The sequence below is a fragment of the Pecten maximus genome, chromosome 5 (assembly GCF_902652985.1).
Source record: "Pecten maximus chromosome 5, xPecMax1.1, whole genome shotgun sequence".
NCBI lineage: Eukaryota > Metazoa > Mollusca > Bivalvia > Pectinida > Pectinidae > Pecten > Pecten maximus.
The window spans coordinates 18,692,993-18,720,388 of record NC_047019.1 but is presented as its reverse complement, the minus strand read 5'-3'; the positions used below and the strand labels follow the sequence as shown (position 1 = coordinate 18,720,388).

The 27,396-nt window shown below is 37.3% G+C and overlaps 1 protein-coding gene across 1 annotated transcript; it reads left to right on the top strand.

Annotated features, from left to right (window-relative positions):
- Positions 1-195: 195 nt before the first annotated feature.
- LOC117327410 lies at positions 196-13,251 on the top strand. Its single transcript, XM_033884367.1, is given in 3 exon segments — positions 196-597; positions 11,745-12,981; positions 12,983-13,251. Coding segments are annotated over 2 exon segments (1,338 nt in total). The 5' UTR covers positions 196-597; positions 11,745-11,886; the 3' UTR covers positions 13,226-13,251.
- The last annotated feature ends 14,145 nt before the right edge of the window (positions 13,252-27,396 follow it).

Below are 27,396 nucleotides of genomic sequence, written 5' to 3'. Positions count from 1 at the left end.
CTAACACAAGGGTTTACTATATAGTTATACTACGCTATGCAAGTAAAAATCTAGCGTTTAAAAGGCTGGAGTTATTGAAGTTTGTACCTGCAAAAATATGAATTATTCATAGTGTGTTGGCATATGATTTAAAGTGTATACAGGCACCCGAGGAGGGTAGTGTGGTCGAAATTTGGCTAGGGATCAGTCGTTATTTGGCTGGGATGTGAGGGTGCATTACCTGCCAACACGTTTTACCTGTAATCTGTAGGTAACACACAGGTAACTGTACAGGTGCACATCGACTGTTACCTGTATAGCACACCTGTGATTTTGTGCACCATTACAATATACCTATACTTCTGACCATTGGACCTAATCTTGGCCGGAATATGGAAGTGGACACTATACAATTTTGGCCATTGTTAAGTGGACACGAGTGGACATTCAATGACTTTGGGATTTAGATAATGGGCGTTTTTCTCAATACGGCGTATCACATTACATGGAAATGAAGATATACTTACGGAAAATCAAAATATTTACATAAGCTATTTACACATGTAAATGGTGCTTGGGCACTGTTGGGATGGATTAGCCGGAGACCCATGTCAATAGGTAGGTGTTTAAATATCATCTCATACAGTTCCATACTTCATTACAGATTGATTTCATTGCTATGATATTTATTGGAATTTCGTCTAGTATTTTAAATGTCAGAATTATTCAAATGTTGTGTATTTATTCCTTAGTAAGACTACTGTCTAGATGGTTCGCCGTAGCTTATTGGCACTGACAGTAGATATATTGATCAGATTGTATGTGTATATGATGTAATCCACAGCCATGAGTATTTAATTGTTCATCAGGTGCTTGTGACTTATATATGTACAGTATGTTTTGACACTACCATCAGTCGTTTACAGGCATATATCTTCTATTCTATTGGTTTGATACCAGCAGGCTTGTGAAAGAAATAGAAATGAAACAGGAAATCAGTGGTGGAACATGGGAAATGGGAACATGGGAAATGATTCGTTACCCATGTCTTCGTTTTGTGGTGCAGTTTCCCAACCTCCACGATAGTTTTTAGAAATTCCAACCAATGGTCTTTTACCCAAATATAGTTATATGTTTTAATGGGTACACAGAATAGCTATTATTGTTAGAACAGAATTAGATGTACATGTACATCGATGCATTTCTCCTACCCTGGAGAGGGATATCCGCCATTATACCGGAGTGATATTTTCTTTTCTCTAACCCTGAACAGGGATATCCGCAGTTTTTCCCGGCAACACGTACAGGAATCTTCCTCCTCGGGTTGAGATTCTCCTGTCTCACCCCAGAGGGGTTGAAATATTCTATTAATCTATTTCCGTATGATGAATATCTCAGTCCGTATGATGAATATCTCAGTCCGTGTGATGTATATCTATGTCCGTGTGATGTATATCTAAGTCTGTATGATGTATATATCTATGTCCGTGTGATGTATATATCTAAGTCCGTGTGATGTATATATCTATGTCCGTGTGATGTATATATCTATGTCCGTGTGATGTATATATCTAAGTCTGTATGATGTATATATCTATGTCCGTGTGATGTATATCTAAGTCTGTATGATGTATATATCTATGTCCGTGTGATGTATATATCTATGTCCGTGTGATGTATATATCTAAGTCCGTGTGATGTATATATCTAAGTCTGTATGATGTATATATCTATGTCCGTGTGATGTATATATCTAAGTCCGTGTGATGTATATATCTATGTCCGTGTGATGTATATATCTATGTCCGTGTGATGTATATATCTAAGTCTGTATGATGTATATATCTATGTCCGTGTGATGTATATCTAAGTCTGTGTGATGTATATCTAAGTCTGTGTGATGTATATCTAAGTCTGTGTGATGTATATCTAAGTCCATGTGATGTTTATCTAAGTCCATGTGATGTATATCTAAGTCTGTGTGATGTATATCTAAGTCTGTGTGATGTATATCTAAGTCTGTGTGATGTATATCTAAGTCTGTGTGATGTATATCTAAGTCTGTGTGATGTATATCTAAGTCTGTGTGATGTGTATATCTAAGTCCATGTGATGTTTATCTAAGTCCATGTGATGTATATCTAAGTCTGTGTGATGTATATCTAAGTCTGTGTGATGTATATCTAAGTCTGTGTGATGTATATCTAAGTCTGTGTGATGTGTATATCTAAGTCCATGTGATGTATATCTAAGTCCATGTGATGTATATCTAAGTCTGTGTGATGTATATCTAAGTCCGTGTGATGTATATCTAAGTCCGTGTGATGTATATCTAAGTCTGTGTGATGTATATCTAAGTCCGTGTGATGTATATCTAAGTCCTGTGTGATGTATATCTAAGTCTGTGTGATGTATATATAAGTCTGTGTGATGTATATCTAAGTCCGTGTGATGTATATCTATGTCCGTGTGATGTATATCTATGTCCGTGTGATGTATATCTAAGTCCGTGTGATGTATATCTAAGTCTGTGTGATGTATATAATAAGTCCGTGTGATGTATATCTAAGTCCATGTGATGTATATCTTAGTCCATGTGATGTATATCTAAGTCCGTGTGATGTATATCTAAGTCCGTGTGATGTATATCTAAGTCCATGTGATGTATATCTAAGTCCGTGTGATGTATATCTAAGTCCATGTGATGTATATCTTAGTCCATGTGATGTATATCTAAGTCCGTGTGATGTATATCTAAGTCCGTGTGATGTATATCTAAGTCCGTGTGATGTATATCTAAGTCTGTGTGATGTATATCTAAGTCTGTGTGATGTATATCTAAGTCCGTGTGATGTATATCTAAGTCCGTGTGATGTATATAATAAGTCCGTGTGATGTATATCTAAGTCCATGTGATGTATATCTTAGTCCATGTGATGTATATCTAAGTCCGTGTGATGTATATCTAAGTCCATGTGATGTATATCTAAGTCCGTGTGATGTATATCTAAGTCCGTGTGATGTATATAATAAGTACGTGTGATGTATATCTAAGTCCGTGTGATGTATATCTAAGTCCGTGTGATGTATATAATAAGTCCGTGTGATGTATATCTAAGTCTGTGTGATGTATATCTAAGTCTGTGTGATGTATATCTAAGTCCGTGTGATGTACATCTTAGTCCGTGTAATGTATATCTAAGTCCGTGTGATGTACATTAGCCAGTTATATCTGTAGATTGATAAGTTTTAAGTGAATAAGTTATTTTTAATACATTATCATGTTATTACATGCACGTGGTCAACCCATTAATACCATGTTGGTAAGCTGAAGTATATACAAATTGTGCTAAATAGTATGATAGCTATACATTTATTGATGTTTTATTTCAATATGCTGACCGATAGATAGAGTTATGTACATATTTTGTGAAATGCAGGTTATATCACCCTAATACAGAATGTATGCAATCGGTATCAATACAAAAACTCCAGGCTGTGATCTAACATATCTAATAATATATTGACTATAGCCAGTGAATATAAATATAAAATTTAATAAGCAATAACTTTTAATGAGACTTTGAAAGTTTTTCACTGAACAGTCGTCATTTCTTCACCATCCATTGTGAGTTTTAAAATGAAAACATAGGCCTATATATATAGAATAACATGATGGATTCAGTACTCCACAAACAAACAATCAGTTATATATATATATATATATATATATACATATTCTTCTCCACACTCCATTGCGGAATTAATGTGATTTAAATCTCAACAAAGAATTACAATTGTTTGTTTGTGCCAGGTTTGGCACCTGCTGAAGGTAGATACAGCATGCCTGTAAATGAACACTTGTCTTATTCTGACCCAGTGACCCTAGTTGACCTGGCCTTTGTTTCAGTAATAGTTACAAATCAACGTATGACGAGAATAGCACGTGTTTATCTGGAAAATCAGTCCCTGTGGCACTTTATCAAACTCACATAGTTTCATGTCACAACTTAGCGTATCTGGGCGTCAAACACGTGTACATATTGAAGTGTATGGGGGTATATAGAGGAATGTATCCGTCCATTCGTCAATCTGTCTGTCTGTCTATTCGTCCGTAGACAAGGTACTGTGATATCGCACTGTTCATATTAACTGGGTAAAGAATATTTTATCGCATGTCGTACATGTAGGAGGCCCCTGTTGGATTGGTGTACGCTATCCGATATGTAATGTTTGTTATTATTATTTTAGTTTAAAACCCGCTGTATTCTATTGTATGTTGATCGACAAGGGTACATAAGGTACCCCCCTGCAACGTCGAACTAAGGACTTTCTTCTGAGCCTTCTATCTAGAGGACATTAAACAAAAAAAAGTGTTCTAATGCAGCCATGGATACACAAAAAGTGTTCTGATGCAGGCATTGTAACAATTGGGATCTTCATCATTGTTTTTCTTTCCTTCAATTTTGCAGGTAGATGGTAAGAATTGTAAAAGGTGATTTTGGATAAAATACTTATTCCAAATGTCTCTTTTGACACTGCCTAACTTGTGGCTTTTATTTGAGCGTTCACCCCCGTGAGGAATGCATCAGGTTCTGTTCCCTGGCCGAGACATACCAGAGTTTCTTAAAATGTTAGATTTCTGCCCCTGCTCACTGTTTCGCTCGTTTTCAGAATTGTGTGACCGGACACCTGCTAGATGTATTTGAAAGTTTGCTTCGTGAGGTAGCACTATGAAGTGATCATTAGTTCCTCGCTATCACAAAGAGACAAATATGAATGGCTGTTGGTGTCTATTTAAACACCCGTTCTCATGTCCCTGATTGTTGGTGTCTCCTTAGACATCCGTCCTCATGTCCCTGAGTGTTGGTGTCTCCTTAGACATCCGTCCTCATGTCCCTGATTGTTGGTGTCTCCTTATACACCCGTCCTCATGTCCCTGATTGTTGGTGTCTCCTTAGACATCCGTCCTTATGTCCCTGATTGTCGGTGTCTCCTTAGACACCCCTCCTCATGTCCCTGATTGTTGGTGTCTCCTTAGACACCCGTCCTCATGTCCCTGATTGTTGGTGTCTCCTTAGACACCCGTCCTCATGACACTGATTGTTGGTGTCCCTTTAATTAGACACCCGTCCTCATGTCCCTGATTGTTGGTGTCTCCTTAGACACCCGTACCCATGTCCCTGATTGTTGGTGTCTTAGACACCAGTCCTCATGTCCCTGATTGTTGGTGTCTCCTTAGACACCCGTCCTCATGTACCTGATTGTTGGTGTATCCTTAGACACCCGTCCTCATGTCCCTGATTGTTGGTGTCTTCTTAGACACCGGTCCTCATGTCCCTGATTGTTGGTGTCTTCTTAGACACCCGTCCTCATGTCCCTGATTGTTGGTGTCTTCTTAGACACCCGTCCTCATTTACCTGATTGTTGGTGTATCCTTAGACACCCGTCCTCATGTCCCTTATTGTTGGTGTCTCCTTAGACACTAGTCCTCATGTCCCTGATTGTTGGTGTCTTCTTAGACACCCGTCCTCATGTCCCTGATTGTTGGTGTCTCCTTAGACACCCGTCCTCATGTCCCTGATTGTCGGTGTCTCCTTAGACATCCGTCCTCATGTCCCTGATTGTTGGTGTATCCTTAGACACCCATCCCCATGTCCCTGATTGTTGGTGTCTCCTTAGACACCCGTCCTCATGTCCCTAATTGTTGGTGTCTCCTTAGACACCCGTCCTCATGTCCCTGATTGTTGGTGTCTCCTTAGACACCCGTCCTCATGTCCCTGATTGTTGGTGTCTTCTTAGACACCCGTCATCATGTCCCTGATTGTCGGTGTCTCCTTAGACACCCCTCCTCATGTCCCTGATTGTTGGTGTCTCCTTAGACACCCGTCCTCATGTCCCTGATTGTTGGTGTCTCCTTAGACACCCGTCCTCATGACACTGATTGTTGGTGTCCCTTTAATTAGACACCCGTCCTCATGTCCCTGATTGTTGGTGTCTCCTTTAGACACACCGTATAACCATGTCCCTGATTGTTGGTGTCTTAGACACCAGTCCTCATGGTCCCTGATTGTTGGTGTACTCTTAGACACCCGTCCTCATGTACACTGATTGTTGGTGTTATCCTTTAGACACCCGTCCTCACTGTCCCTGATTGTTGGTGTCTCTTTAGACAACCGGTCCTCATGTCCATGATTGTTGGTGTCTTCTTAGACACCCGGTACTCAGGTCCCTGATCTGTTGCGTGTCTCCTTAGACACCCGTCCTCATGTTCCCTGAGTGTTGGTGTTCCTCCTTAGACACCCTGTCCTCATGTTCCCTGATTGTTGGCTGTTCTTGTAGAAACCTTATTCCATGTTGCTCTTAGACACTTGTCCTAAATTGTGGCTTTCATTAGCGTTCCCCCTCATGTCACTGATTGTGTGTTCCTGCCGAACCATCCAGGTCTCCTGATTGTTGTTTCTGCCCCTCCTCATGTCCCTATTTTTGTTCTTAGACACCCGCCCTCATGTTATTTGGTTGCTCCGTAGACACCCGTCCCAGTCCCTATTGTAGTGTCTTAGTTCCCGCTAGATTGTTGGTGTCTCCTTAGACACCCGTCCTCATGTACCTGATTGTTGGTGTCTCCTTAGACACCCGTACCCATGTCCCTGATTGTCGGTGTCTCCTTAGACATCCGTCCTCATGTCCCTGATTGTTGGTGTATCCTTAGACACCCATCCCCATGTCCCTGATTGTTGGTGTCTCCTTAGACACCCGTCCTCATGTCCCTAATTGTTGGTGTCTCCTTAGACACCCGTCCTCATGTCCCTGATTGTTGGTGTCTCCTTAGACACCCGTCCTCATGTCCCTGATTGTTGGTGTCTCCTTAGACATCCGTCCTCATGTCCCTGAGTGTTGGTGTCTCCTTAGACATCCGTCCTCATGTCCCTGATTGTTGGTGTCTCCTTAGACATCCGTCCTCATGTCCCTGATTGTCGGTGTCTCCTTAGACACCCCTCCTCATGTCCCTGATTGTTGGTGTCTCCTTAGACACCCGTCCTCATGTCCCTGATTGTTGGTGTCTCCTTAGACACCCGTCCTCATGACACTGATTGTTGGTGTCCCTTTAATTAGACACCCGTCCTCATGTCCCTGATTGTTGGTGTCTCCTTAGACACCCGTACCCATGTCCCTGATTGTTGGTGTCTTAGACACCAGTCCTCATGTCCCTGATTGTTGGTGTCTCCTTAGACACCCGTCCTCATGTACCTGATTGTTGGTGTATCCTTAGACACCCGTCCTCATGTCCCTGATTGTTGGTGTCTTCTTAGACACCCGTCCTCATGTCCCTGATTGTTGGTGTCTTCTTAGACACCCGTCCTCATGTCCCTGATTGTTGGTGTCTTCTTAGACACCCGTCCTCATTTACCTGATTGTTGGTGTATCCTTAGACACCCGTCCTCATGTCCCTTATTGTTGGTGTCTCCTTAGACACTAGTCCTCATGTCCCTGACTGTTGGTGTCTTAGACACCCGTCCTCATGTCCCTGATTGTTGGTGTCTCCTTAGACACCCGTCCTCATGTCCCTGATTGTCGGTGTCTCCTTAGACATCCGTCCTCATGTCCCTGATTGTTGGTGTATCCTTAGACACCCATCCCCATGTCCCTGATTGTTGGTGTCTCCTTAGACACCCGTCCTCATGTCCCTAATTGTTGGTGTCTCCTTAGACACCCGTCCTCATGTCCCTGATTGTTGGTGTCTCCTTAGACACCCGTCCTCATGTCCCTGATTGTTGGTGTCTTCTTAGACACCCGTCCTCATGTCCCTGATTGTTGGTGTCTCCTTAGACACCCGTCCTCATGTACCTGATTGTTGATGTCTCCTTAGACACCCGTCCTCATGTCCCTGATTGTTGGTGTCTTCTTAGACACCGGTCCTCATGTCCCTGATTGTTGGTGTCTCCTTAGACTCTAGTCCTCATGCTCCTGATTGTTGGTGTCTCCTTAGACACCCGTCCTCAAGTCCCTGATTGTTGTCTCCTTAGACACCCCTCCTCGTGACACTGGCCGTTGGTGTCTCCTTAGACACCAGTCCTCATGTCTCTAACTGTTCTGTCTATTTAGACATCCTTCCTCATGACACTGGCTCCTTCACACCCGTCCACGCATCCCCTTCTTGGTTCGAGGGCATTAAACTTCTTAAACCAATCTGATTTATTTTAAACTGTCTTTTTAAAGGTGTGCTTTTTTCTGTCTGAAAATCCAATGAAAGTCTCGAGGTAAATTGCCATGTTATCTTTAAATTTATCGTGTATGTATTCAAATTCACGAATATCAGAATGATGTGCATTTTAGAATGGATTCTATGACCATTTATTGACAGAGAATGAACAATTACATCTATTGATTTCTATGAATGAATGCATTTCATGTAATTGCATACTGGTAACAAGGACAGGAATTATATTCACCAAGCAGATGTTCCCACACAAACACTGAAATGAGACTGTTCTCGACCTTGTGGTGAGATACATAACGAGCTCGTATAGATGTGGTCAGGATATGATAAATTCAAACAAAAAATGTTGTTATTTTGGACTGTTTTGTCTAGTAAGATACTCTATAACGAGTGATCGCCCCGAACAATGCTTTGAACAAAAATATCGATCTAACAAATGTTGCTAGTTGATGACTGGGAAATTGGTTAAGTTAGCGCCTCGGAGATACATTCAAAGATAGATTTTGTCAATTATTACAAAATATACCTCATTCTGTAAACAAGTTGTTGACAGATTCGCACGACATGTTGTTTGTATGGTGTCTGTGGCGAAAACAGATTACAAAATATCAGATAAAATCTTCTTAACGCCCACATAGACAATGTGCATATCTATCGGTCCTGAGTAAATAACACTCGGGAAGGCATCGTTTTAAACATTAGACAGATTCTGATTGTTCTACACTTAACCACATTTTTCTCATAAAAAGATGGAGAAAACTCCACTACAGACTAAAATAACGATTATTATGGTTATAACTTTTTGCGTTTCTTTCAAAGACAAAAGTGACTTTTTGTTTGTTTGTGCTGTCACTATATTAACAGGAATTCGATGTTACATGTACATCATTATGGTAAGCATATACTGCTGACAATTTATATATTAGTCATAATATCATTTCGCTATAAAGTATGCAGTATGGTCTACACTGTAGGCTCTATATTGAAGGAAAAACAACATTGAAGTATACTGGACAAATAACGTGAAACCGTAAGTCATTACGTTCGTCCTAATTCGGATATCGTACAATCAATACACATGCATGTATTCATAGCTACAATTGAAAACAAAATGAACACGTTTATAAGTTCGAATACCACCAACTACTGTAGTTGTTCCTGGGTAATGTATCTAGGTTATGGTAATCGATGTCTCCAGCCTAAATAACCAAGGAATGTTGAAAAAGTATGTATATAATAATCAACTCTACTCAAGCATAAGAAGTACTATTTCAAATAATGATTAATATAGTGCTAAGTGTCATAACCTCCATGCCATGTTTCAATTGATTTGAATAGTGAAGCTTTCAGAATATATACGTGTACCTGACATTTTTTTTTTTGTATAAATTTACTGTTTCTGAAATATGGGGCTATTGTAAGTCACCCGACCAGATTTGGCTCTCTCTCGATCTACTTTGATTGTCTCCTAGCTATTAATACTTTAAGCTCTTAGCAACAACTATATGATTTTGTTCTACTGTGTCTAACAATCAAGTTGAATTGAGGGGCGTTAATACCATGTGTGTCTTTTGACCAATCATTAAGATAACTACAGTAAGTCAGCACCGAACAATGTGTTTTTCTGGTGTCCCAAAGTAAATATGCCACATGAGTTTGATCGAAGGCAGCCTGTACATGCTTTGTAAAGGTTAAGAAATGAGTACTAGAACGACTTATGAATAGCAAGGTTTCGTATAACTGTATCAGCACGCATATCTGTGATTCGTAAGACGACAGCAAAAATATGGCATCCTATATTACTAAATACTTATTGGTATACACAGTTATGGACGTCCATCCTGATGATTTGACGGTTGGGTGTGATCGTACTTGTATCAACTCATTTGTGTACGATGCACGTGACATGTATCGGTTCGGTATTGCGATATTCGGGCTGTCGAATTAACGCTATAAACGATTCTTTCAAAATGTGGACTGATAGCAGCAGAGCAATACGAATATCTCTATAGCAACCTATCCTGGTACATTTGCGTGTCAACCGTAACAGATGGGAACACCTTCCGTTACTAATACATTGTTACCAGGCTACGGTCTTGCACGACAGTTTGGGTCTTCAAACCCCGTCAATAAATACATAGTTAATGACAGAAAAGTAATTTTAGCTCAGTATATTCCTAATATAATTTCAAAATACATATTGATTTGTATTACGTAATAAAGACATATCCCTATAAACTGCCATTAACATTGAGCTTATGCATCGATATTGCCATGCCTCAAAACAGACTAACGGCGTGTGCGCTAAGATAAATAACCCCGTCATATATGACAAGCGTTTTAATGACGTACATTTGAAAAAAAGATAAATAAATAAAAACAAATACATTGAAGTTGATTTGACCTTGTCTATAGTAGTTTATTACATAAGGGACAACTATAATTCGTCCACATAATCCAGTCGTCGCAAGTTACTTATCTACCGTGTACATCGAGTGGCGTTTGTGGTTTGAAGTCTTACACAAGATGACAGATCAGGATTAGTTGACGTACACATACACAGTATGAAGCATGGCAACAGCTTTAGGACATAGCCAAATAAAAAGGCACTCGAGTGAAATTAATTTCTATGTAAACCTATCAAAGAATACAGGGACATTTGTCATTGGCCACATGCACTCATATCTGTTGGCAACATTGTCCGGATCCTGGGTGACGAACGTTACCATTATCGAAATCCTGATCCCACGTTTTAAATGAAATTGGTAACTGCACGTACAATCAGTTAAGCACGTACTATTCATTAATTGGAATTTTAGGCGAATAAACTGTCGGAAGTATAAGTATATTATATATATTTCTTGTTATCATTTTACATGAATAGGGGACCGTTGTCACCACGCAATTTGTAATAACGACGCAATTTGTAATAAAAAAGTTATTTTTACTGGATGAATTGTCATCAGATGGAAAGTTAATCTTCACTTGGTACATGTTTCGACCTAATTCTATCAGAAAAATACTTATTTATTACTTATAATGACATTTGAAAAGTTATTACAAATTGCGTCGTGTTGCATGTACACATCAACACAATTTGTAATAAGAATTTCAAATCTTTCCATCTGATGACAATTTATCCGGTAAAAATAACTTTGAAATTTGTATTACAAATTGCTTAGTTATTACAAATTGCGTGGTGACAGACCGTCCTTATTTCCTTATTATGAAAATAATGCACTGTCATTCTGCAGCTTTATTTGCATCTGTCGTAGCAGACAATACTGGTGTGACGTCACAACTACAACAGAGAGTTAACATTAATCATTTATCACAAAACTCTTCTGTTGGAATTCGTAAACATAATCTATATAAAATTAAAACAGATAACGTTTATATTTTCTTCCCTGATATAAAAGTGTACATTTTCCCACGCGATGACTTTTCAATACTGCTTACACAATGTTTGTTATTGTTCAAAGGTTTTTGGAATGGAATCCAATCAACCCAAATACTAATATGTCTTGCTTTTTCTCTTTTCCAGATCACTAAAAGCAGTCACTTTTAAGGAAAAACCGGAACCTGCTTTTCATCACTCGCACCCATTTCCCTTTGATCCTGGAACGGATGTGACGTCACCAGAGCTCCGTCAGTTGGAATCCTGCTTACATCTTGACTATGACCGCATGGTATCCAGCGTTGAAGATGCTATCATGGAGGATAAAAGCCGAAACCGACATCGGGTCACACCAAAGGAGCTTCTGATGAAGAGCAACCCAAGCTTGTATGCCGATGTCGGTAAAAACCGACAAATGAACAATATGCTTTCAAATCGTCGCTGGGAAGTTGATACTCACAGTAAGGATGATTCAAATATGAAACCAATGTCCAGATTGGAAGCTCCTGGTCCGTCCTTTCCGTTTCTATCCAGAACCAGTAGTATGAACAATCTAAATCAGTATTCCAGTAGTAAAATGTTACGGAAGCACCATTCACATAGTAACCAGGACTTATCCGGTTTAGACCGGAAGGACCACAACAAGTATTCGGCTGCCCTACACCGGCAACAGAATTACAGTATGGAGGACCTCCGACACGTCAGTGAGTCTGACAAGGAAAATAGGAAGTCGCTTTACTTCCCCGCAATTCGTAGAGAACGCACAAAAACAATGGCTCCTAGCAGCTTTCCTGGATCAGACTCTGGTGTGAATTTTCCTAATGTTAGGTCCGATCTTTCTGGGCCGTTACAGAACGGAAGTCACGGAGAAATTCGTATAAATCACTCCATCAGAGATAAAACTCGACTTAATGGAAAACCTTTCACTCACAAGTTGGAGAAGTGGTTTTCAGAGATCCCAGGTGAGGGATACGATAATGCGTATCATTCGCGTTTCATAGAAAATTCGGATAGTTCAAAATCTTCTTCACAAAGAGAAAAAGAAATGAACGTACCTTCTAGAACTCAATGGAAAGTACCTGTTTTGAAACCTATGCAAAACATTCCAAACAAGTATTTGGAGCTGAGAAATGAATTAAATGCAAACGGAACTGTGAACAAGGAAACAAACATCAATAGGGACCAGTACAAATTGCGACAAAAGTCGTTGCTACAGCTGAAACTGAACGCAGCAGAGGAGCGAGAGCGACATATGACCAAATTCTCTTTTGACTTTGACCATGATTCACGACAATACACCTTTCATACCGATCGGTGTCCTCCCACTGAACATCAACACCAACGACATACACTCGAGGACCTTGCGAGAGCAAGAAAACACGTAGGGCGATGGTGTAAGAAAGATCGACATAGGAGAGTTCGCCATAGACGCGTACAATATCAAACCTAACTCCAAATTCACATTCGCAAATCTAGACTCCGATGGGATGTACGGCTCAGCAAATGAGCATAGTAACAGCGAATCAGTAAGTTCGAATGACTCGGTACAACGGACACCAGAACGAGGTGATCCATCAAGGACAGCAATCGTTAATTTGGAAATGTCTCGTAGTTCGAAGGTCAAATAAAACCAATTCTGGACAATCAGAAAACACCTCTAATGGCTATCATGGTGTTGCTATGTCCAATTCAAAACGGCTAGGTAATAGTGCTGTTGCCAGTAACACCGATTCTTCTTCGTATAACACACACCAAGGAAAAGGTTATGTCAGGATCAAAAACTGTGCTTTCAAAGTTTAATACGTTGGAAGTGTTTGGAAATGACCCGAAGTCAAAGCAAATCCATGAACACCCCGATCATGGAAAGTTCCAAGGTTCAATGCTGACAGTTGAGGAAAACGGTGGATCTAAAAAGCCGACAAAAGTGCCGGTTTACAAATTAGATCTGAAGGCGATAACCAGAAAATCTGTGAAGCAAAAACCAGAAAATCCAGAGGACGTAAGAGCTCTAAGTGACAATATTTTGATGGAGATTCCTACATTGTCTTTAGAGTTCCGAACTGGTGAGGTCGTAGTTAATCGAAAGTCAGGGACAGAGGTTAGTTTCAGCGCGAGAAATCACTCACAGAAAAGAGATCCTGTTCAGACGTCATCGGGGATGAACGCGATTCAGCCGGAACTTATTGACCGAGCGGCTGGTTCCACTTATACTCCGGAGAGGCTAGATGTGGTCAGCCACGGGACGAGGACCATTACACCGGATATGCCAAACAGCGTTCCAAACACACAGGAACAAACACCAACTCCTAAAGAACCTAAATCAGACACAAGCAATGAGAAGATACCAACCTCTGAAGTTGAAGATGAAGGATATGTCCATGGTGATTCACCTAAGGAAATCGTTAACGATGGTTCAAAAGACACTGAAAATATTGAAAATGTTCAGGGTGAAAGTAATACTGCCGAAAATCAGATTGACGAAACAGTTGCAACAGAATTAGAAATTGAAGGTTTGCAACAAAATTCGGAAGTCAAATCGGAACTCGACAATTTGCAAGTTAAGGAGGAGATGATTTTGGAATCAATAGGAGACCAATCTGAACAAATACCACCCGACAAACTGCTTGACGAAAACGTCGAAGATGATTCAATACAGTCAAAGGTTGAAGGGATCGACATCGCCGACACAGGCGACCAGGAGGTAAGCAATGAACACGAGTGTACGGAGGAAATTATCGAGAAAAGAGATGCGGCTACGTCGGTGTCAACTATACATAAAACTCCGAGGCTACCCGCAGATACCCCTGTGGATTTAGGAGAGACACCTGAAAATGATTTCGCAGAAATCGGGAACACCAAGGGAAATGTGATTCAGGAAGAGGTGACGGAGCAAACTGTTCTGAACGATCTACCTGATCGCGATAAAGCACAGTCATCTAATATGTGAATATTACATGGTGCCATTCCTGATAGTATGCGTACAGGCACTATGGACATATCAGAGTCCAGGGTGCCTTCAAACGCTTTAAATTATATATCTTCCTTTGAGACGAACTCAAAGAACATATATAGTTTACATGATCCGTTAGACTGTGCGTGCTTTCTGCTAGGTCACGTACACACGTAAAGTACTCACAAACATAATATTTTCTATTATAAGATTATTGTACTTTCAACACATTTTCAGTACACTCTGTATACAGTTTACCTTCATCAGTTGTGCATAAAAAATCTGGAAGTCGTGATACATCATGTAAGATTTTAGATTGTAAGCGTTTGAAAAAAATGTTCATGATTTTTTTACTTGTTTCATTTCCAATCCTAGTGACTGTGTACCACGGTTATGAAAACATTCAATGTTATTAGGAGCGTCATACGAACCAAATATTTTGACATTTCCACAGTGACGGAATCGTACATAAAATTCCCGCGATGACAAACGCAATAAACGAAAGTTATAATTTTAATTTTGTTTTAAAATCTATATGGCACTTCAGGTATTTTGGAGGTGTAGAAATAATCCATATTTTAAGACCGTTTATGCCATACATAATTGAGACGTACTTTAGATCGTCAGGCTAATTCGATCCTGACGTATGAAATGTTTCGAAATCACAAGTAGCATGTACTTGTAAAACCAGGTCGATGAACGTTCACTTAACTACTAAAGTCGGCTTTCCTTTGTGCGCGTTTATTTGGGTCTAGAGAAATAGAAGAGGTATAGTGATTGCCAATATTCTCATGTGTAAAGGGAGACAGCTCCCGTGGATTCTTTGAAAAAGTACATTAATGTAGTCAAACGGGTTTACCATACATTGCTAGCAATTCTATCAATGCTTTTAAATCAATATCTATATTGAGGATTTAACCGAAAACAATGCAAATTTAAAATAACACTTTATATAAAATGGTTTCACGTACTGGTAATTCCATGGATTTGTATAGATCTGCAGTGTTTGTAGTAATTACATTTACGGATTCCATACTGTTGCGAAACCGACCCCTATAAACCTTTCAGAAGTTATTTTGTGATAGAAAAATCCGTCGTATGTTTAACTTTGATCCCCCAAATTTGAAGAAAGACAAGTTTGTTTATATATGTAGTATATCAGATTAGAGCAATTCACCTGCATTTGCTGCCCACAATTTACAGTTTTTAATCATATCACGATTTTAATATCACTTTAGATAAAATTTTACACACTCTTTGTTTGAAACCACTCGTTTGTTTTATCGAATATACAATTCATATTACACAGAACAGTAAATAAGCAAAATGCATTATTGTATATCCAAACACATTATTCCAATGTTGTTACTTAATATATCGGTAACCGGTCATTATATGTCACTCATACTAGTTAATCAGAGAAACAGCAAATCTAACTTAATGCTTAATGCAAAATATCGCCTTTGCGTTTTGATTTGTCTTTGTAATTTATATTTGCTTTCAAATAATATAATTTACAAGAGGAACTATGTCGATATGTATTGGAGATAGGTACACTTCCAGTACAGTAACAAAACACTACTAGACTTCTGTGTTATTTTACGTATATGGATTCGCTAGTAATTCTACACGTATTTCATTGTTTGTAAAACAGACTCGCGTGTAATTCTACTTCCTATATCAGCAATGTACATATATATCCATCAAATATCGTCTCTTTTGAATCTATACGTGTACAGTTTAACTTAACAAGTCAATATGTGATATCGACCCGCCTATAACCCTACATATTAATGATAATATGTGATATCGATCCACTTGTAACCATACATATTAAAGATTATATGTGGTATCGACTCGCTTGTAACCATACATATTAAAGATAATATGTGATATCAGCCTAGCAGTATTACATTCTATATTTGTATACGCAGCTCAATCTTCAATTTTTCTGTGATATATATGTAAGTAATTTTAGGTTAATAATTTCACGCGACCTATCGGTCAAGTTTGTGTGGACTCCACATTTTACTGTAGTTATACGGTCATATGTGAGGAAGCTGCTTAATTTATATTTCTAACTTATTTTATCATGCAAACTTCATAAATAAATGAATTAATATTCTATCGTGGTGTTTCTTTTTATTTTACAATCATAACCTAGCTATTGTCATGCCACATATCATAATTTGTATCCATTTCTCCCTTGGTCCAGTGGCCAGCTCTGTAAATGGTACGCGACATATCAATTTTTTTTCTCGAAGTTATATAGAGGATATCTAACAGTACATTCAGTGATACCAAACATGTTTCACGAGTGGGGCTAATAATTTGATGTTTTTCACGCGTGCCCAGCACGATTGAAATATTTTTGGTATTACTGTAGATACTGTTAGATATTCTGTTTATGGCATTTTATAGCTAAATATACCGGGCCTGCTTTTAATTTTCCCCATTGTCGTTCGTAAGCAGTGTTTTGATTGGTCAACAGCCAGGGTCATTTAAGGACGTGCCAGGTTTTGGAAGTGGAGGAAAGCCGGAGTACCAGGAGAAAAACCATCGGCCTATAACTGCCCCACGTAGGTTTGGAACTCGCAACCCAGAGGTGGAGGACTAGTGATAAAGTGTCGGTAAACACTCAGCCACTGCGGCAATAGTGAATAACAACACTTTTATAGACTGAATAATTTTATATACTTCACTGGTAAAAAAAGTAATAAAATGTAATGTTCATATCATCACAGCAAGGCAGTTACAATATCTTTTTTTTTGAAAAATGAAAATGCTTTTGAATACTTGTTATTAGTGTAAGATAATCTTTGTCAACAGCAGCGTTAAGTAATTAAATAACATGCAGTAAACGCCCATGTTATATCGGTCATAGTGTTTTAGTAGTTTTCGGGCTGGGAGTATTCCGCTGAATTATGATTGCGCTATGTGTAGTCGATGGCAAGAATTGTTATCGAACTAATCTAACATTGAGCTAATATATTTTATTTTGGTTATACGTTAAAATTTGACTGTGTCAAAAATAGGTACGTCTTCAGTGAATGATATATTGGTGAACCGCTTTTACGACGTATTAATCATCCCTCGTAGCTTACATAAATGTCTTACTTAATAGTTTATACAAGTAGTTGAAACATATTTCATTCGAAAATGTACAACTTATAAATGGCTTTTTCCATAAGCATGTATACAATGGTATATACAAATGGCAGCATATGTGATATAATATAAAAATATGTATACATAACAAACAACATTACTGTGTAAGGTGACAAACGCAATTTCATATGCCATGCCACTATCGTTCTAATGACCCTGAAGGTGTTGGTTGTTGTGATACAAGTTGTGCCAAGTAATGTTTACATACATTCTATGATACTTACAATGTTTGATAAGATGGCACTCAATGAGTCGTAGGATTAAACCATTATTGGTAAGTTGAGAAAATACAGTAATTAACACATCGAAACCTCACACACTTAAATATCATATTGGTTGAGTCATATAACTTCTGTCATATTATGTTACCAACATGGAAAAATGTTTAAGAAGACCAGATTAGTTAGTTTAAAGAAAATGTCTGGAAATATCTGTAATTATAAGTAGGAGTTCAAAAACGATGTATGGACATATCTTTACATAAATCACGAGTCCTTATTTAATTGATGAACCCGTGATTTAGTTTGTTAAGCAGGTGGTTAGCAGAACAGGAAGAGATAGGTTTTAGTGCATCAAAGGGAGGTAACACAGACATCCTAACAGAAATAACGAAGTATCTTTGTTGACTGACTCAATAAAAAGACACATGAAAGTGTATACCACAATAAACAAAGAGGGATATTTACTAAGCAGAAGTACTTCAAACCCAGTAACGCCAATTTCAAAACGTACTCAGCACTAAAGTCATCATGAAAGTGTGCCAAACATCCAAACGAAACATTTGAAGCTGTTTAAAGCATCAACCAAAACCAACATTGTTTTGGAAACATACGGCATTTGATATATGAATGATGTATATACAATGTATTAATAATACAACGGAACGGAATACTCACAGTGTTATATACATGTGTAATCTCGCGCCAGCATATTGTAATTTAAGACATGTAAAGCGAACAAAACTCAATTCGGTGAATTGTTTTATTCTTGTATAGATCTCATATTTCCGAGCATTTTGTTTTATGGTCCGTCATGATGAATTTGTACGTGAATGAAAATTCAGTTTACTTAAAACATCAAATGTCAGTTTGATTTCTGAATATAAACCAAATACTAATTGTCAGCATCGGCAGAAAATGATACTCATTACACTATGGTGCAGTGTAGTTTGTGTAAGAGGAGATTGGATGGTCGTGAACAAATGATTATTGCCATAACGTAGTCGTTGTGCCAATACACAAATAAAATGCCAAAAGGACTAATAAAAGATGAATAAAAAGATATTAAATAAGCGAAATTGACTTAAATGAAAATGTAAAAGTCCGATTTCACACATACATTAGGTCATGGTTATGTATATGTATGTCTAGGGCACAGTCAGACAGCCCTCAGATGAATAATTACAATGAAAATAAGAAAATAAGACTAATACCAAAACGCAAATGGTATCGAATGGAAACATTACTGAGATATTCTAATAATTTTAATAGCAACGATTACTTTCGAAGTCAAAAGGCGAAATATACGATGAAAAGCGTAGACTACCATGGAAACAAACAAACGAGGTCAAAATATACAGAAGGGATTAAAAAGAACAACTAACTAAATATCAACGCACTTTTTTTTCAAGAATGAAAGTTTACGAAAGATCATGTCATGCGGAGATCTGTATGCTAGATTCAGCAAGGCACAGCAACAGGAAGGCTCCTGCTAGCACTACAAAGACAGTTTCAAGATGGATCTCACTGGTCACAACTGACCGATGACTGGAGTAACAACAAGGTAGGTTAACTCCAGGTTAAAAGGCCCCTGTGTACGGAAACAACTTAGATGCGGATAAAATGCCCGTCTCCACCCGGCATGTGTGTCACTCTCTGGCCAACTCTGTTACAGAGTATGCTTGTGTCGGATATGCTTCACCGCCGGTATTTCCTGCAAAATGAACTCACGCAATTAAAATGATAAATCATACCATCAGGTTAAAAGACACAAATACTATATCCCTTTTTAGTGAAACAGTTACATTTGTACGAATTAAAAATAATTGTCATTCCGACAGCACATTTTTGACTACCGAGACAATTGTGTGATGTCAATTTCACCTGTGCCATACAGTATTTTATTGATATGGGTGTCAAACATCGTGTAACAGGCCAGTTAAATATTATGACCACACTTTGTGTAGTGAACAGACTATTGGTGTTTGTTGTTGCCACCGAAATGAAGATCACATTACGTGCATTTTTTTAACGATATCTTTAATGTTATTATGTAAGTGTTTGTCAAAATTTCAGAGTTACGGTATGGACAAATAGTACACATATTAGAGTTATCTCCCTCCCAATATCATTTCTCCAAAATGTGAAATTATGATACTGTAGCGTGGGTTGGGAAGGTGTGTCAAGTCTCTGTGATAGGACCCCTCATTATATCATACTTTTGAATTTTATCCAAAGAACAAATAGCAAACCGAGAAAGAGGCGATTGACTGTCAAAGTCTTCATAAGTTGAGTATTTTGTATGCAATCATTTTCTATTTTGATAAGCCTAAGAATAATATAAGGTGTCTCCTGCACTATTCATTGTTTTGTTTTATTTTGATCCATTGATCACGTGATCCTTATTCTTAATGAGGTTATTGCGTCGATAACCAAATAAGACTACCTTTACAACGCAAAAACCCTTTTTTTTCTCACACAAACATCACCGACTTAACTTTCTCTCTGCTAACAACATCTAATGACGGAAAGAAACGCGGCAAAATATCACGTGGTTTAGATATCATACAAATATAGGGATAGTGTTTATGACCGATATCTGTCATACTGGGACTATTGACAAAATCGGTTAATTACACATAAAGCGAACACAACAGGACACATTGAGGCTATGATTAAATCTGTAATGCAGAAAATAGAAATAATACGTTGGACTTCAATCAACTAAAACGGTATTGTTCTAATTATAATTATATTTCTATATTTTCACATTTTCCCTGATCTAAACGTTGTCGTTATCCTGCGTTAGTGTTCGTAAAGAGTGACTGAATTTACATTTATAGGTTTTATGTTACAGAAAATCCCATACCAAACCCCTCTTAAATGTCTATACAAATGCATATTTAAAAGACGCATCCAAATAGATGTTCGTATTTAGGTTTCACTATCTTAAAAAACATCAGGTCATGATGTAGCATCAAAGAGAATGAACTGGCTACCGGTAAATGTTTAAATGCGACTTTTCGTTAAAGCCAGCATATTAATGACACGCCGGACGTTGATATTGTCCATATCATGGTTAAACGAGACATTAAAACGCGAAACCTAATCCACAGAGTAGCTTTAATGTGAAATGTGCGATACAAGTAACCGACATGAAATGTATGGTTCGATTGATCAACGATGTCACTATGAAGCCATTCTATGTATACATATGAAGATGACGAACAATTTGATTGACAACACTTGTTTAACCGAGAAACTAGTCAATAACAAAGAAGCTGTGGGAAAACCTTAAGGCCGGCAATACGGGAAGTAGATCTCTATACGGTATTACTCTTTAGATAAATCATGTCACATCCAGCTGTCTTCGAAAATACAATCTATCTACGACTGATTTATGTTCTGCTTGTGCTGTGCTTTTCAGAGTGGGGTGGCCAGCTGAAAGTCTTCTGCAGCATGTTTCAGTGAGGTAGCTCTACAAGGTAGGCATCAGAATAGACAAACACTAACATACCGCAGCCTCCCATAACACATTCATCATAGGCATGTATCTCACACACAGGGGAGTCTGTCCTTAAATGACCTTATCTGTTGATAGGACGTTAAACAATACATAGCCAAATCTAAGTGATATGCGAATGATATGTATGCCATAGTAATGGAATATTTTAACTAATACTAGAAGATATGAATGAACCACCTTTTTATGGTACAATAATCTAAGGACATAGAAATCTCCCAACCATATACCGATATTACCAAAGCAGAAATTCACATGCTTTGAATGACATAAAATAGATTGGGAGAAAACGTCACTTGTGTAACTAATGATAGATGCAAGTATTTTTAAGCTATTTTCCTGTACATGTCAATACAATATTTTGATTGGCATGAGGTCGGATCTTATTCTGAAACCTAAGGTTTATTGGAAATGTGAACCGAAGTATAAGTGTATGTATTCTTACGCATATACTGTATATTTACTTTAAGTAATGGACACTTTAATACCTTTCTACCTCAATCTTGAGAGTGTAACATATAAAAGACACTTTTCGTCAAGTCTTTAACTGTAAACTAAATCTTACTTTTGTGTGTTTGTATACAAATAAATGAAGCTTTTACGTGTATCTCAAGTATCTAATTATGTAGTTATTTTCTTTTCGATTTTTGTTCTTATGGAATCAGTACTAATCGAGATTGTATTATAAAGTGTCATTTTGATACGGTTAGGCATATCGGGCATGCTTGTGTCGAACTTAAACCTTTTCAAAAATGGCTTCATGAGGACAGGTATTTGGTATATTTAGAATAAAGAAAATCAGATTGGGCGTCAGAAAGCACAAGTTAAATATTTACAGCATTATTATATCCGACATTACGAAAGTTAATCGTGTTCAATGTAGCTGTAAATGAAGTACTAGATCGATGTAACGTGTCCTCGAAAGCTCTAATAAAGCCCTACAAGTTAGGAGTAAATCTTTTAGCTATCGTACATGTCAATATGTCGACACTTTTGTTCCCTTAATCAAACATTCACTTCAGTTCTACGACAGCCCCTCCTTCCTCGTCTCTGGTTGTGCAGTAAGGTAGTGCAAATATACGTTCAAAGATAACGCAACAACATATATTTAAAAACTATTTTGAAATAAACATATGTATAGTTAGTGATTTCAAAATATATTTAAGTGTTACAATATTAAAGTTAATTTTAGTATAGTGCATTAAATGTTCAATTATTTAGAAATACAATGCATAATAACTTGGACCGGCTATCCAAGCTTAATGATACGTTTAAGATATAGATTGTTTTTATCTGACACATATATTTGCGAAAAGACGCTATATTTGACAATTATGTGGCGAACCATTAAAACTTTACTTGGAACCTTGGAGACATAGAGGTACTCAAAAGCATTAAAGGTAAAACCAATTAAATCAAAATTTGAGTTGTTAAGCTGACGATACTTTCCTTAATTTCGTTCTTACCGCACAGACTTCATTCAATACACTGATCACCTGGAGGCCATAGTACACTTCGTTTACATTACGATTACATTCCGATATTTGTAAGTTCTTTACAAACATTTTTGTTTAAAATCAACACTCACAGTGATTTGTCAAAGGCACTTATATCGTCTTAAAAAAGAACTCGTTTAAAGCAGCATGGTCTAGCTGTAGGAATATTAACATACTTATGGTATTGTCCAGTTTACCAAACACCATATTATTTGTATACGAAATGTTAAAGGGTATCTCTGTATTTAAGTATTGAGTCGAGGCAATCCCCATTGATGATTGAACCTGAAAGCCACTGCAAATCTAAGGTCCACATGAAATATTCGACATTGATTGGAAAACATATGTAGTAAAGCAGTTTAATTTGTTTGAAACACTATTACCGTATAGATGTTAACTACAGACACATTTAGATTTACTTTATAATGGTTTTTAGTTTTTGATAAAGGCATTTTGTAGAACATCACGACCAAGACTAATGATGGAATATGTACATGTATGTTTGTAGTTTATGACTAGATTCTGTGTAAATCTTACTTCTTTTATTGTTTTGCCATGGCTTTATTGGTGTTTTCTTAGAAAAGTGATTTCATATACACGTCGGTAGTCGTTTTGTTGAACAACCAATAGTTTTTGTCCAGCAATAAACCACCAAGAAAAGCTGATAACCATTTAAACAGGATTCCTTTCAGCCAAAGATGCTTGAGATCGGTCTATGACCAAATGCCTAACTAATCATCGTCATCCTAACAAGCCTTAGCCATAAGCGACACTTCTCTGTGGATATTCATTTCATGTATATGGAAGCCAGTAGATCCTTGGTTCCGTCTCCATTTTTTGTAGGGTTGTGCTTCCTGTTGTTTTTAGTGGTCTAGATGTATTTGCTTTTTTAAACACGGCATCTTTGAGTTCAAGTTTGTAAGTATGTGTTGATGTCTTTATATCTGAATATCCTATTTAGCATACTTGATATGAATTGAAAAATTATATGATTGATAACAAATAAATTGTATATACTTTTCATTCACGTATGTGAAATAGGAACATTCTATTCCTTACAAATTTTGATTTCGTTTGTGTGGAATTGTATCGATCGAAAATGAAACAAAACAACGAAAAGACGTTGCGAAAATCGCTTTAACGAAACTAGCATTTATTTTACAGTATCTAGTGACAAGTAGCAATTCAATTGTAGGTAGCATAGTATATAACATACCAACCAGATAAAGAAACTGTGTACACAAACTTCGCCACCTTATGCAATACTTGTACCTGTTTTTACTGTGTTGACTATTTCGTTCGAAGAAAAAAAGTGTTTGTTTCTTTATCACAGCAAAAGCCATTTCTTAACAATGAAGTGATTGAAATATACTGTAGGAACGGCATTTTACATAGAAGAATTCGATTAGTTTCTGTCTGTTGTAGTGCTTGCTCCAGATATTTCAAAGAGTCGTAGCATGATGACACGCTTTCCCCACGAATAGACGTCGTAAAACCAGGAGTACAAAAACTTTGAGGAAACGAAATCATTGGATAATGGAATTCGATAGAGAAAGCAGATAATGTCCTTTATAATGAGAGAAAGAAGAAAGGGATTCCATTGTGACGGTTGTCATGTCAACACAAAGGATCTATGTATCACGCACTGATGATGTAAGTATCAGCCGTCGATAATACCCAGCCTGATCACGATCCAATCTACCTGTTCTCGGACAATGTACCTGTGCTAGCTCCGCGGACTTCAGTGGCTGAACAGGGCAATCAGGTGTGTTTCCTGATGTACCTATATAGGCGTGAAGCTTGAAGGTAAGAGGTTGTTGCGTATATATCTGTGGTGCATTTTCAAGTTTCGGGGGTACAAATTATCTTGTATTGAACTTTGATGATATATGATTTATATATTTTGCAACCAGTAAGATATTTTGAAAAAGATAACCCGGCATTCAATTATTTGCTGGCCAAAAAATGAAATATGAAGGAAAAAGATAAAGTATTAAGATATGTTTCCCTTAATGCCCTTACGTGCAGCGTGTTAAACAACGAGTTAGATCTAGTAACAGATTCAATTGAGGATGCTAAAACAGGCTGGAGATCCCATCGAGATATGATGTTACATTTATTATTAATTTTCAATCATGCAAGCTCGTCGTTGTGTTTTCACAGATACAAGGGAGCTGGCAGATCAGTGACTAACGGGCCGCTATCCCCCCCCCCCCCTATCATTTATCTACTGATTAGAAAAAGAAAAGTACCATTTAATGGTACATAACCGGAGCATTTTCAATATATTACGGTTATGTTCATATGCAATTCAATTAAGATAGAACAAGTAAGGAATTATAAATGATACGATAAACACATGCGCTTTATCTCATTTCTTTTGCAACTAAACTGATAACGAAATATCAATACAAAGCTTCGTCTTTATGTTAAATCCTAAAGTCATCTGTCCTATAAAACACACACACATATATATATATATACAATATATGAAAATCAAATCAAATTCATCTGCTACTCGGAACATGGTTTTTGATTATATTTAACTCATCGTTGTTGTCTAAAATACACTGCTCAACATAAAACTAAACACAAACAGGCCTGGTACTGGCTTTAAAGAATTATATAAATATTTAGTTGATTTAGCGAAATTCAAGCGAACGCTAGGTTCTGCAACATTGTCTCCACACAACCGTCCTGATAGTAAAGAAATTTTAAAATTTGTTTATCAATTCTCGTGTAATACGTGCATACGGGTGTTTCGAAAAGTGTGATGACATTGATGTGTGACAAGTGTGTGTTTATTACAGTATTATTTTTAAATACTTTCTTCTCTTCTATCAGACATTAAGACTAAGATATATTTTCAATGAAGCATAAAATACCAAATGAAAAAAAATAATAAAAAAAACATCTCAAACTAAAATCAGTCAGAATACAATAGTATTATAGAATTGCAATCATTTATGATTTATTATGCATTAATGTGTGTTAAGAAAACAAGGATGAATATAATCAACAAATAGTTATAAACTCGGAACTAACGACAGAAAACAGACACCAAAACAATGCTATTGATACCGAATTGATTCTTTTCACACTTTGTCGTCATTAAGTGAGTCCGCGACCAGCCATTATGTAAGAGCTCCGATCGATTTGTGACTATCCCATGACCGCTTCCATGTATTTTGTTCTGCATCCTTGTCACAACTTTTAGTTTGCAATATGCTTCTTATCTAAAAAACACATTCAAATCTGCGCATGCAGATTTCAGATTTCTCATCATCTTCTGTTTTGCTTTAATCTTCCTGGGTTGCTAAACATCAAATAATGTAATAAATATAAAAAAAAAAAAAACAACAACAAAAAAAAAAAACAAAAAAACCCCACTAAAAACATCACTTAAAGGCGCCAAATGCTTCGAAAGAATTAAAACAGTAGATATTATAAGACGGAGTAATTTACTTTAAATATGTATACAGGTAATTCTACCACTGATATTTCTACTAACGTAACTGTGAGTACTGAAGTTCGATATCGATCAATTTATCTGAATGTTAATGGTCACAGAGGAAGTTTACCATGGAAATTAAACCTCCCACATAAATGTTCTCAGTGACATATGGATCGATTTCTTTGTTTCAATCAATTTGTGAATATTGTTAGATTGATGCTTGAAGGATGGCATAAACATTACATAATAATATTTCTACTCACGTCTAGTAACCTTAACCCTAACAAACGAGAATGAGCAAACCCTTGATTACACTGTTGAACTAGACTACATTCTAGAAGACAAATGGTCATTAAGAACAGAATCGCTCTTGTCAGCATTCACACGGAAGCTCGCCATTAATATATATGTGCTTTTACTGTGATTGTTGGTTGTCATCATGACCTAGTCATGTAATGGACAGCGATGCAGCGTAGTATCTTTGCCCGACATTCAATCAGAACAATCACTTGATATTATGTAATGCTGCAAAGAATATTATGTAATGCTGCAAAGAACAACATTTTGATTTCCAATGTACATCTGACGTCAAAAAAGAAAAATGTGATGGTTTAACGAATAAAACATTGATTTACAACTAAAAGATGAATAAAGATATCGCTGCCGTCTTCTCAGCTTTAATTAAAAAGCTTTATACTTCAAAACATTTAATTAAATATTAGGTAAAACATCAACGTACCCATACATACCATCACTTTGTTAATTCCGTAAACAAAACGATTCTCGGTAACCACTATATATACATATCATACTGTATTGACCGACCGGAGATCACATGTCGACCTATTTTGCAATAGTCATACATAAAACGATCCTTTCCTGCCGGTTGCCATTAGGCTTGTGAAAGCAAAAAGGCTTTTCATTAACCCGTAATTGCGAAGTTGATAAGGATATCTGATATGTGGACCGGCTATTTAGGTTTTTGTTATT